Source organism: Pelmatolapia mariae, linkage group LG7 (genome assembly GCF_036321145.2).
Source record: "Pelmatolapia mariae isolate MD_Pm_ZW linkage group LG7, Pm_UMD_F_2, whole genome shotgun sequence".
Classification (NCBI taxonomy): Eukaryota; Metazoa; Chordata; class Actinopteri; order Cichliformes; family Cichlidae; genus Pelmatolapia; species Pelmatolapia mariae.
This window is the reverse complement of record NC_086233.1, coordinates 54367124-54379640: the sequence shown is the minus strand read 5'-3', so window position 1 is coordinate 54379640 and position 12517 is coordinate 54367124. Positions and strand designations below refer to the sequence as shown.

General features: G+C 41.0%; 1 protein-coding gene across 2 annotated transcripts in view; it reads left to right on the top strand.

The window, feature by feature from the left end:
* iqsec3b (IQ motif and Sec7 domain ArfGEF 3b) overlaps positions 1 to 11225 on the top strand; it is a 34114-nt gene extending 22889 nt beyond the window's left edge. Inside the window, exons 8-15 of one of the 2 annotated variants that reach the window (XM_063479732.1) lie at positions 604 to 770; positions 2673 to 2812; positions 2984 to 3115; positions 3224 to 3323; positions 3931 to 4089; positions 4199 to 4291; positions 5838 to 5881; positions 6872 to 11225. In XM_063479732.1, the coding sequence (XP_063335802.1) occupies positions 604 to 770; positions 2673 to 2812; positions 2984 to 3115; positions 3224 to 3323; positions 3931 to 4089; positions 4199 to 4291; positions 5838 to 5881; positions 6872 to 7291 (1255 nt within the window). In that variant the 3' untranslated portion in view covers positions 7292 to 11225. The remainder of the gene's footprint in view (positions 1 to 603; positions 771 to 2672; positions 2813 to 2983; positions 3116 to 3223; positions 3324 to 3930; positions 4090 to 4198; positions 4292 to 5837; positions 5882 to 6871) is intronic. The other variant, XM_063479733.1, reaches the window with a different exon arrangement.
* The last annotated feature ends 1292 nt before the right edge of the window (positions 11226 to 12517 follow it).

Here is a 12517-nt window from a genome sequence, read left to right as displayed (position 1 = left end):
TAAGAAATCCACATACACAATAAACGCAGAGCATATATTTCTTATGTTGTTTGTTATTTTTACACTTGACGAGTGCACGATAGGCTCACCAAATCAAAAATCCACGCATCGTATTACATTGCATGAATGCAAGTTAAAAATAGCCATAACAGGACTTTGACGTCATGCAGCATGAATATTATCCATTTGTATGTAATAAACTGGCATCTGAGTATGATTTCACGTCATCATCATTATTATCTTGTTTTTTCATTTAGTTTTTCCATGTATTTCTGTGCTGCTAGGACATTTTCAACACATTGCAGTGAACACAAGTACTAAAATCTGGCATTACATTTTTGTGATGTTTTTGCTATGACAACAAAATTGTGGTGTCTTGCAAACACATAGCAATGCCATTCTGTTAGAAAAAAAATTCACCTCAATCTATCCTGTCAAAAGAAATAATACTCCTCAGGATTCTGTCTGACTAATAAACAGGATTTCACCATTGTTGTGTCAGCAATGCTTAATGTTTTCTGCTTTCAAAAAAAAATAACAGAGAAGTGTGTGACCTCCACTGAAAAAAAATATAAAAATATAACTCCTGTTTGTCCTCCACAGTCAGAGGTACTGTATGTGTAATCCTGACGTGGTGCAGCAGTTTCACAATCCAGACACCATATTCATTCTGGCCTTTGCTGTCGTCCTCCTCAACACTGACATGTACTCGCCCAACATCAAACCCCAGCGAAAAATGGGCCTTGATGACTTCATACGCAACCTAAGAGGTAAGAATGTGCTCAAACTGCGAGGCAGAGAGTATTTTTCTACAGGTTTTACTCTACGTGCCATGCGAGAGCTAACTGTCCCTGTGGGCAGAGCTGGCATAATGAGCTGCAGGCATGTTTCAACATTTATAGCAAGTGGTTTTATCGGAAGGGCATGAGCGCTGGTTATAAATAGTAAACTTGTTTATACATACGCACCCCTCTACTGTAGATCACTCACAGTGGATTGGTGTGGTGGAAAGAATGATGGTGAAGATGAAAAAGAGAGCAGATGGCAGGGGAAGTCAAAATTTTACAGCAGGCACTCTCTTATCGACCTCACTTCAACCTCACTATCAGGCCCGTGAGTGACAGCTTCTTGAACTGAAGTAAATTACTCAAAGAGGTTGTGGTTGGCTGCCTATGCTCGGTACCATCAAGGAAACCATCATCAGTGCGGGAAGAGATTCCTGATATCCTTGACTCGGAGCGCTGCCCCAGAGGCCGTGGCGGCGGCCCATTTAATTGAGGCTCACTTAGCGTGAGATTTAATGATTTGAGCTTGGTTTTCCAGAAGCAACTCATCGCCCCTGCTGAGCTTCCCATAGCTCTGAATGTTGTCTCCATCCAGAGGTTCAGCAGATACATATATTAACGGCAACGATAGCCTAAGGAAAAAGGATTTCACTGTTATTTGTGCCTTTAGTTAACAGAAAAATCTATTTCTCAGTCATTATATATTTTTTCTTCATATTATCTTCTACAGCTGAGTGTGCTGCTCCACAGTGATAGTGGAACAACTGCCAGGATAGAATGTCAGCACACATACTGCGATAACAGCACATTTTCTGATTTCACAGCTTCAGACCCTACAAAGGAATAAAACTAATTTGGCATTAAAATGTTGGGTAAAAGTGATACAGCCACACAGTTTGAAATTCAGATTGTTAAGTTTACACTCAATCTCACGACACCCATTAACTTCATCTGTTTTTTTTCCTCTAATACTTCCATTAATTTGCACATTAGAATGAGTCACAGTCAAGTCTGTGAGTAATTAAAACGTTTGAGATGCTTATTTAATTTCCAGCCTAAAGAACTGTTATCCGGTATCTGATTTCAAGTATTTCACTGTCTGAAATCAACCCAAAAACAATTTTTTCCTTTTAAAAATTCTCTGACCTTCTCTGTGCCCTTGATACTATTCCTGTGTTATCTCCTCTCGTACCATTTGTTGATATCTCCTCTTCAATCTGGATATCAAAGGTGATGTCACCTTTCTAATGTAATTTATTTTGTCACATTGACCAAGGAGAATGCTCAGTTTCGCAGGAATAAACAAGGACTATATATATATTGTTTTAAACTATGGCCTTGAATGTACAAATGTGCACAGCTGCATGCACAGTGCATGTAACAGTCAATAACTGTTGCAACATTGGTTGGATATCTTACATATGATGTAAGTGTGCAAAAAAAGGGGGTAGAGAACGCCCAACCAAATTATACATACATGAGTTATGACACCCTCAGTCAGGGTTTTTTCTTAAGTATTTTTATTCATCTTTAGGCATGAAAAAAAGATTTTTGAATTTCATTTTTTAAACATGTACTTTTCAAAGAGTTTTTCTTTTTTTTTTTACACATCCAAGCATACCATAAACACTGACACAAATACAAGAAAACAGCCTTTGAATAGCTGTCCACTGTAGTGGCCACTATGCGTGAAAGGGTTATATACTTCATCTTTGGCCATCACATAATCCAAACAACAAGTAAAGACAGTTTATAATTTAGTCAGATTTGATGTTGTGTCTGAATCTGTTTGGCCGGTGGCGGTTGTGGGGGGAGGGGGTTAAACCTATCTGTTAAAATGTGTATGGTGTCTATTCATGCAGTGCATGAACCCTTCATTTCTTTCAGGTGTGGATGATGGAGCGGACATCCCCAGAGAGATGGTTGCAGGTATTTATGAAAGGATCCAGCAGAGAGAGCTCCGCTCAAATGAAGACCATGTCACCTATGTGAGCCGTGTGGAGCAGTCAATCCTGGGCCTAAAAACTGTGAGTAATATCTGCATTTTGGTGCAAGTCCTGCATTTCCTTTTGTCTTTCGAGAGAGCTTTCTGCCCTTTTTAGTACAATCTTCTTTTATCTTATATCACGGATTATTTTGCTGCAGCCCATCCCCTGCTCTGTGCTAGCTGTCATCTTCATCTCTTTAACCTTGTCTAGATTCTCGCCGTGCCCCACAGACGTCTAGTGTGCTGCTGTCGTCTGTTTGAGGTGCCTGATGCCAACAAACCTCACAAACAGAAACTGTCTCAGCTCCAGAGAGAGGTCTTCCTTTTCAATGACCTACTGTTGGTAAGATTTTAACATTTGAAAACCATTAAAAAGCACAAGAAACCATTTCAAAACATGCAGTATGTGCCCAAATGCAACCAACCATATTTCCGTGTTGTATGTCTCTAGATCCTGAAGCTATGTCCCAAGAAGAAAAGCTCTGCTTCATACACCTTCTGTAAAGCTATGGGTCTCCTAGGAATGCAGTTTCACCTCTTCAGCAATGAATGTAAGCTGCCATTTTACACTGCAGCAATTTATTGCCAGTGCAGTTTCACCCTGTGCTGAAAAATGCTGAGCCATCCACAGCACTGTTGTCTGTCAATGTCAGTGTCAGGATCCATACTTTGAGGAACTGCCAAGCACTCACTAGTATAACAGTGTTAACACGCTGTTGTCAGTGTTACGCCAGATATCCTGAAGGATATATTTTTATTCTTTTTAAGATTTATTCTTTTTAAGTTTTTAAAGAAAGATTATTTCACTTGTCCATTCATCAAGATGTTGTCTATGTTCTACAAGAGCATCTTACTGTCAATCTCTTATGTGTGCTGTCAATCTCCTATCAACATTTGAGTCCTCGGGTGCATCATCGAGTAAGGTTTGTGAACTTGGTGAAGCTCTGAGAATCTATAAACAGAAATAATTCACTAAATTCATCTGGAAAGATAATAGAAAAGGTGTGTGAACTCAGAGAGCTTATGGGTAACTGGAAAGAAGAAAGAAAGTCTGAGATTATCTGTATTAGGTATGGATTATTGGATTATCCATTCATTTTTCCAGTCATAGTTATGGCAAAAGCACTTCTGTTTCTCTTTGTTGGGGTTTCTCATCAGACTATGCCCATGGTGTCACCATGATGAGCCCGTTTACCTCAGAGAAGAAACAGCTGGTGAGTTTCTGCTCTCCAAGTGGGGAAGAGCTCAGGAAGTTTGCGGAAGAACTCAGAGAGTCAATCGCAGAGGTCAACGAGATGGAACAGATTCACATCCAGTGTAAGGAGGGGGGGAAAAAAGCCTTCACTATCCTCAAAATCTGCATATGTAAACAAATACTGATCAACCTGTGTACGGCTCACTGAACTTTCCCTTTCTCATGCTGTAGGGGAACTGGAGAGGCAACAAGGCATCCAGCCACATGGCTTACACACTAACGGCGGGCAAATGGATGCACATACAGGACACGGCTCTCCCTCAGGTGCTGGTTTTGCTTGTGCAGCATAACGCAGAATACATTACTCATAATAATGCAAACATTGCTCAGGGGAATATAGAAAATAGAACAAGTTCTTGGAGAAAAGGTACATGAAAAAGCTGGAAAAGATGCTGGTGAGAAAGCCATCACTGTCACTTTTGAAATATTAAAGAAAGACAGAGAAGTAGCTTCAAAAAGATTGTCCAATTGTCATTTTTACATTGTGCACAGGTGTTAGAGACTTTCAGATCTGATACAGTCTCCAAAACAATAAATAATTATAATACACTGTCCTTTTTCAGAGAGAGGATGGATACCAATGTCATATGTTATTAATGAGGCTAGAGTGCCAATTACAGTTGTGGAAAAGAACGTTTTCAGATGATCTGCAGTCATATGAAAAACTTAGTACACCCCATGATTCATTATCTTGAAGAACTACATTTTACAGAAATATGTTGAAGTTATGTGTTATCTGCAGTCTGGAATTTGACTGGGTTAGCCAATGTGTTGTAGATTTGCTGACGTGCTTTCTTTTGCATGTCCCAGTTTTGGTTGTTGGAGAGATGGCCTCAAAGCAACTCTAGAAACTTTGGTATACAGAGAAGTTCATGCTTTACTCAGTGACGGCAAGGTCCCAGGTCCTGTGGCTGCAAAACAAGCCCACATCATAACATGTCCACTACTGTGATTGAGCACAAATGCCTCAGACGTGCCTGTGTGGGTCATTTGTGCTGATACGGTGTGTTTGGATATTATTAAATGTGGCCAAACACCTCCACTGTGATCTCATTTGTTCAAATGACACTGTCCCAGAGGTTTGGGGATTTTTTAGATTTAACTTTGAAAACCTAAGCTTTTATGCCGGTTCTTTTTAGAGAGAAGAGACTGTCTTATGGCAACTCCCCCAAACAAGCCATACACATTCAGTCTTTTTCTAATTGTACTGTCATGAAATTTAACATTTAACATGCTAACTGAGGCCTGTAGAGTCTGAGATGTAACTCTTGAGTTTTTTGCAGTTTCTCTGACCATTGCATGGTCTGATCCTTGAGTGACTCTGTGGCATTGTGTTAACACACACCTGAATACTCCAGACCTGCAAACTTAAAAACATCTGTTTTTATAGAGGTGCTCACACTTACTAATGATCAGTTAATCAAGTATATGTTTGATTAGCAGCGCCTGGATGCCATTTACACTCGTAATTCCAATGTCAGCAGTAAGGGTGTACTTGGTTTTATTATATCTTAATTTAATTGCCCTATTAAATTAATTAATTGCACTGTTTAAATAGCCAGACTGACTGACTAAAACATTGCCCACCGGCACCTCTAAAGATGAATATTTAAGTATTTAGTTAGGAGAAAACTGTAGTATTAAAATATGAAAACATGACATGTTCAGTTGATTCTGTGCAAAATGTATTTTAAAAAAATATTCATGAACCATTTTTTAACTGAATGACAGTTGCCTGTATGAGAGTCTGTTTCTGACATTTTCGAAATTCTGTATGTGAAGCTGAAATCTGCCTGTTTTTCCCCCACAGGCCAGGATGCGTACGATAAAACCGGCAACAACAACACAGTAGAGGTGAGTGCCAAAGCTACTCTTGTCTCCCTCAGGTAAGTATCTGCGTCTGCAGCTCTGTGGGTGTGGTTTTTATATATGTCTGTGTGCGTGTGTGTGTGTGTGGTTGGACAAGGGCTGTACCTCATCCTGACAAGAAAGCGTGCTTTATGCTTTGCTTTAAAAGAGCTCCACCTGAGGCACATCCTGACTATGCAGCCATAGATACAAAGGATGCTGAGAGGACTCTGGTGTAGTGGTGCTACAAACTGTCTCTCATTGTGCCTCATGAGTAGATGAGCAGCCACTCTACTCGCTATATAGCATTCCTTCTCTCATCAATTGCTGCTTGCCAGCCTTACTGTATAAGCCACTGCAAGCCACCATAAGCCTGGCTGGCTCCTAGAATACGCCTACAAAGCCAGATAAGCTTGATACTGTTAAAAGTCTGTTGTGTGTGTGTGGATAAGTGTGTGCATGTCTGTACAACCAGCCCTTCCTATAAGTACGCGAAGTGAAAGAAGATGTTTTCTCTGTTTTATTCCTTTGCCCGTACTCCCCGCCCCCTTCTCCTCCCTTTCAATCAGTCCCTTAGATTTGTAAGTCACTGTGTTAGGGAGACACCACGCCCTCGGTGTCACCTCTTTCCTCGTCTGGCACTCCCTTATCTTTCAGCCTCTCAGTCTGCCACTCAATGACCACTCCCTGTGTCGCACTCCGACACTCATAAAATCCAAAGGGTTCCCACCATAATTCCTTAAGAAAATCTCGTCTTACCCAGCAACCCTCTTCTCTTCCTAGGCTGGTGCGTGTAAATATGTGAACTCAAGTTTAAATCATGACAATCAAGAGATGATCAAGAGAAAATGAGAGTGTGTGTTTTGCATGCGCTCGCTCTACATACTACCTACCTGCATGCCTGCATGCCCATGTGCGTAACACACCAGAGGGCTGCGTAGAGGCTGCGTTCAGGCTGGTAACTCCTCATGCGTTCTCTGACTGTTCCTAAACTAGGTGTCAATTCACAACAGGCTGCAGACCTATCAGCTGAGCCAGCCCAGCATTGAGTCAACGCCACTGGCTCTGGCTGCGCCACCTGCCCTGCTCAGCCCAGTCCAGGCCGGAGATCTCCGCCCAGAAACACTCATCCAGTGCCAGCAGATTGTCAAGGTGATTGTCATGGACCAGAGCGGGCGAGGACGGATGGAGGCATTCCTCAGCCAAGGCCCGGCTACCCATCAGCTCATCCAGTCGGCCCTGTCAACACCTGCGCGTGTCAGAGAGGGAGATGGGCCTCAACCCCCTTTGCCGCCACCTCCTCCACCTTACAACCATCCCCACCAATTCTGTCCACCCGACTCACCCATGCCCCTTCACCACACCATGCCTCTTACCCGCAGGCGCAACTCCAGCGGCTCCCGCAGCATCGTTTAGGTCATCAGCTGCGTAACAAACTCCCTGCGCCAGACAAGATCCGCACACTCACACTCAACAAACACATGCTGGAGCACAAGTCAGCTTACTTTGAATAGTAAGACAAAAGAAGTGCAAAAAAAAAAGTAAAGTAAAGATTATATTGTGTGACTTAAATGAGGGGAGGAGGGGGGGGGTGCAAAGAAAATGCAAACCAAGAATTTATTTATAGTCTTAACTTGGCTGTGTGCTTTTTAAACATGGAGTAGCTTTGATGGTATTTCTGAAAGACTTTTCTTCTTTCTGTTCTCTTCAGCCTGTCACCTGGTAGCAGCTGTTGTTGTCTGTCTGGATTTCACGCTGTTGGCTGTATGGTGACTTAGCATTTTTAAATGTCGCCTATCCAACAAGTGTACGTGAGCTTGGAGTGTCAGAAAAAACACCCTGAAAAGACATGACATATCTTTAAAAAAAAGGGGGAAGATTCTGTTCTCTTTGAGGATATTGATGTTCATGGCATCTCCCTGTTTTCAGTATTACCACACTCAGTGAGGGATCGTTTTACTGCAGCTAATCTAACTACTTTATACCATAATCATTTTCCTTCATCTCTGCATAATGTGAAGAAACAAGAGCACCAGCTTATTTGTTTCTCCATTTTCTAGGGAACACATAATCAGTGTGCGTGGAAAAAGGCAAAGAAGATAAATTGCCGTACCGTCTCTACCACCTACGGGTTAGTGTAGTAAGCAAGGATGCTGCTACTAACTAAACTATCCTAAATTAATATCCTGATGACAATCATGATTCGGTGCTTCACTGTTGCATGATTTTCTAAAATTGAGCAGATAGCAGATATCCTCACAGTATCTGTATGCTGTGATTCTGAAGGTGTGCTCTCACACAGCTCAAGAAAGAGTCTGCTGCATTGCAACATTTAACACTTTATCTGCACCTCTGAGTTGTACTGAGGGGAGAGTGCTTCTGTACTGTTTGTTCAGCCTGCTTACCCATGGGCAACAGGGAGCCAGGCTGATAATTTATCCTAACCAAGGCTAAAAGAAGCCTTTCTCCTCCTGTCTATTTACTCCAAACAGGTTGCCTTGTGCATAGGGATGTTACCTTTGGATTTAGGGAAACCTAAAAAGAAAACGTCATCCAAAAATCAAATATACATGTTTTTCTTATGCTTTGTAGTGCTGTTTTTACATCTAGATTTGTTTTCTTCTGGTTTGAGTTGCTCAGTTGTGGACATGCCTGCCTTCTTTTGAATGTAATGGAGTTACTGTAGATAGCACTTGCCTTGGACTGCTAAAAGTGGAAAAAAATGGCAGAAGGAAGCATCTATGACAAGAGGCATAACCATGACAGGATGTAAATAATAGGTCCCAGTGCTGAGCTGTAATGTTGTGTACCTGAACACTTTTTTGGTTGGATGTACAACCCAATCCCCGCCCCCCCCCCAAAAAAAATAATGCAACAGTTTGCAGATCACACAATCCCATATGATTATCTACAATATAACATAGAAAACATACTAAATGTTCAAATTGAGGGAACCGCCCCCCCAATAATGTAAAGATAAGGAATTCGATGGCAGCAATCCATCTAAAAAATATGTTGTGACATGTGACGTGTTTACCTCTGTGTCAGCAAAGCCGTGTTGTTGTAATATTTCTGCAGTTTAGTGTACCTGCTGTAGCACTGTCTTGTTGATAGACGTGGTGGTGTCCTATCCTCTTTAAACCAGAGGATGCAGCGTCACTGTGCCTTAGTCCATTTTAAATGATCCAGAGAAGACTACACATTTTCTAGATCATCTTCACATTATGGTTGTTTAACCTGCATTTGTGGATGGCAATTTGTGTTCACAGAGAGGGATTTCTGGAAGTATTTGTGAGCCCATGCAGTGATATTTTCTGTATGATAGAATCATGCTTGTTTTCAAAGCAGTGCTGCGTGAAGGCCCATTGTGCTGTTAATGACGAGATATTGACAATCTTTACAATTTTACATTGAGGAACAATATTCTGAAAGTGTTCCACAATTTGTTGATGTTGTTTTTTGCAGGTCGGTGAACCTCTGCCATCTTTGCTTCTTAGAAACTCTGCCTCACTAAGATGCAATTTTTATGTCCAGCCATGTTACTGACCAATTAACCTTTATTTAGTATTATATTTGCACACTGTTCCTCCCCTTTTGTTGATACCATCCTAACTTTTTTGAGATGGGTTGCTGCCACCAAATTATAAATAGGCATAATACTGTTCCTAGAATAATAAAATGTCTCAGATTAAACATTTGTTTACACATATTTTTTTAATGTGCTTATGAGATTTTCAAATCACTGCATTGTGTTTTTATTGACATTTTACACATTGTCCCAACTTTCCTGGAGTTTGAGTTGTAGGCATCCATCCATTATTATATTCAGTATCAAGGGTGAGAGGCAGGGCACACCGCACAGGCAGCCAGTCCATTAAAGGGTGGACACATTAAAACTGCTCACAACAAGATCTGAATCAAACCAAAGTGAATTTTTTATTTACTTATTTATTTATTTTTTGACAAATTGGATTTTGATTTCTAGAAATCACATTGCTACTAATTTTCTGATGTGTATTTTTTGGTGCTTTGGGCACCACAAGACAAAGTGCCATCTGCTACCATCATACTCAAGAGAAGGCTTGATTTCCTACAGCTATGCCTCCAAAACTATATTAAAATGAAGTAAAATGCTCTACACAGGGTTGACCCAAATCACCTCACTAGACCACGTCTCCCCTCTCACCTATTTATATTCTCCTTACGCAATGAAAATATTATATAAGCAGACATGCACATGAGTACTGAATGTTAAATCAGGGGGAAAACTGAAGATGTCCGTGGAATAATAACTGATTTCCTCACGTGTCGTCTGTCCACCGTTGATGGTTTCGAGCCAGTTTGTACAGCACATCACGAATCATCCGACTGAGACATACCAAACACGTCTTGTACCTTTTTGCACCACAGAATATACTGGATATATTGTAAATAGATAATATAGATTTATTCTGAAAAAGTGATTGCTTTGCCCAGTGTGTGTATCTACGTATGTATTTGTACAGAGAAAATCTAGTTTAAAAGAAAAAAAGAATATTATAGTTATTATAGTTACTATTATTCACATTTAATATCAGGGGGAGTCCTATATGTGATAAGAGACAGAAAACAGGCAGCTTTTATAGAATACGTGACATTATTACAGATCTACACTTGTCATTAAATTACCATGTCATGTTATTACAGGATTATTAAGAGATGGCTGCGTGTCATCTGTAAAGGTATGCAAAGGGCTATGCTGTATTGGTGAATACGTACAGTACACCACAAGTCACGCCACAAACACACACACACACACACACACATGCACGCACTAGCATAACAAACAGCTGCACATGTGATCACACAACCACACACAAACATGCACACGGCTGCCAAAGCAACAACAAATTTAAGCTTAGACTTTGAAACTGCTTGATTTCTCAAGTCAGTAACCCCACTTTGTTTACTGTAAACTCTGACTTGTACTATACCGCATGATATTTTTTTTTTTTGTTTGCTTTTTTTGTTCGCTTTGTTTTTTTCATTTACAGTACACAGGAGGAGTTTGAGTCTACGTTTTCGTTATTATTGTCAGGGCATGTTTGCTTTGTTGATGTCATTTTCTCCTTTCTCTCTCTTGCTCTACTCCCTCTCCCCCCTTCTCTTTTCTACCCTTACCCCTTGCCTTCTCCGTGGTTGTCATGGAGATGCACCAATCTGCATCCTCACTGTGGAGCACTGTCATTAATCTCTGCACCGTCACAATATTTCTATAAAGGAGATTTCTTAAAGATCAACATGTTTACTAAAAGAATTTCTAATTTTTCTGTTTGAAGAGAATGAAAGAATAAAGTAGTTTTTACTCTCAGTCTTGCGTGCGTCACTATCAATATCGTCTCCACGGTGTCTGTGTATGAAGCACTCTCTGCCTTTCTAATGAATTAATTTGCAGCAGGTGTGCAGGGAGGATGGCGGAATGAAGGAGCTTATGGGAAATCAGTCTGACCGGTGTTTCGCTGTCATTCCAGCACACCTGGTCTGAACTCATTCATTAGAGGTCCTTCCACCAAACCCCCTGCCCCCAAAGTAACACTGAATCTGAGGTGCCTGAATGTCATATGTGTCTGCTGTAGTGGTTCTCAAAGTTGGGTCCAATGACTTGTGCAGGTACCTGATCCATATGCACAAACCTGTCCATAAAATCTGCTCTAAATTGTGCTGTAGTAATAAAAGACACATATCTACAGATGGGGACCATTTACAGAAATAATGCTATCATTTGGCCAATAGTAATCTCTTAAAAACATCCTTTTGCATCCCTCAGACATCATGGTTCATATTGACATGATATCATTGCATAGTCGCTGCAGATTTGTCAGTTGAAGATCCATGATGAGAATCACCAAACCCCAAATGAGCTTTGAGGATTGAAATCTGATGACTGTGGAGGCCATCTGAGTACAGTGAACTCATTGTCATTGTTAAGAAAGCAGTTTGAGATGATATGAGCTTTGTGACACACACATACACATGGTGCTCAGCTGATACTAAGAGGCTGAAAGTGTGTCAAGAAAGTATCCCTCATATCATCTCAAGACACCAGCTTGAGCTGTTAATACAAGACAGGATGGACCAATGTTTTCAAGTTGTTTTTGCCAAATATGAACTCTACAGCAGGAGAAGCGGAGACTGATTAAACAAAGTATTTTCAAGTCTTCTATTGCCCAGTCTTTGTGAGCATGTGCCCTCAGTTTCTGCTGCTGTAGCCTCAAGGCTTGACATCAAGGTTTGAGATCAAGATTTGACATGTGGTGCATTCACAGATGCTCCACTGCACACTTTGATTGTTAAGAGTGGCTATTTGAGTTACTGTTGCCCTTGTATCAGCTCAAATCACTCTGGTCATTCTCCTGTACGCCTGGTAACGGCAAGGCCTTTTCTCCCAAAGAACTGCTGCTCAGTGGATATTTCTTCTTTTTCAGACCATCCTCTGCAAACCCATAGAGATGGGCTGTGCAGGAAAATCCGAGCAGATCAGCAGTTTTTATCAGACAGGCCCGTCTGGCACCAACAATTATGCCATATTCAAAGTTATTTAAACCATCCCTCTTCCCCATTCTGATGTTTAGTTTGAACCTCTGCAGGCCGTCTCAAGCCGCA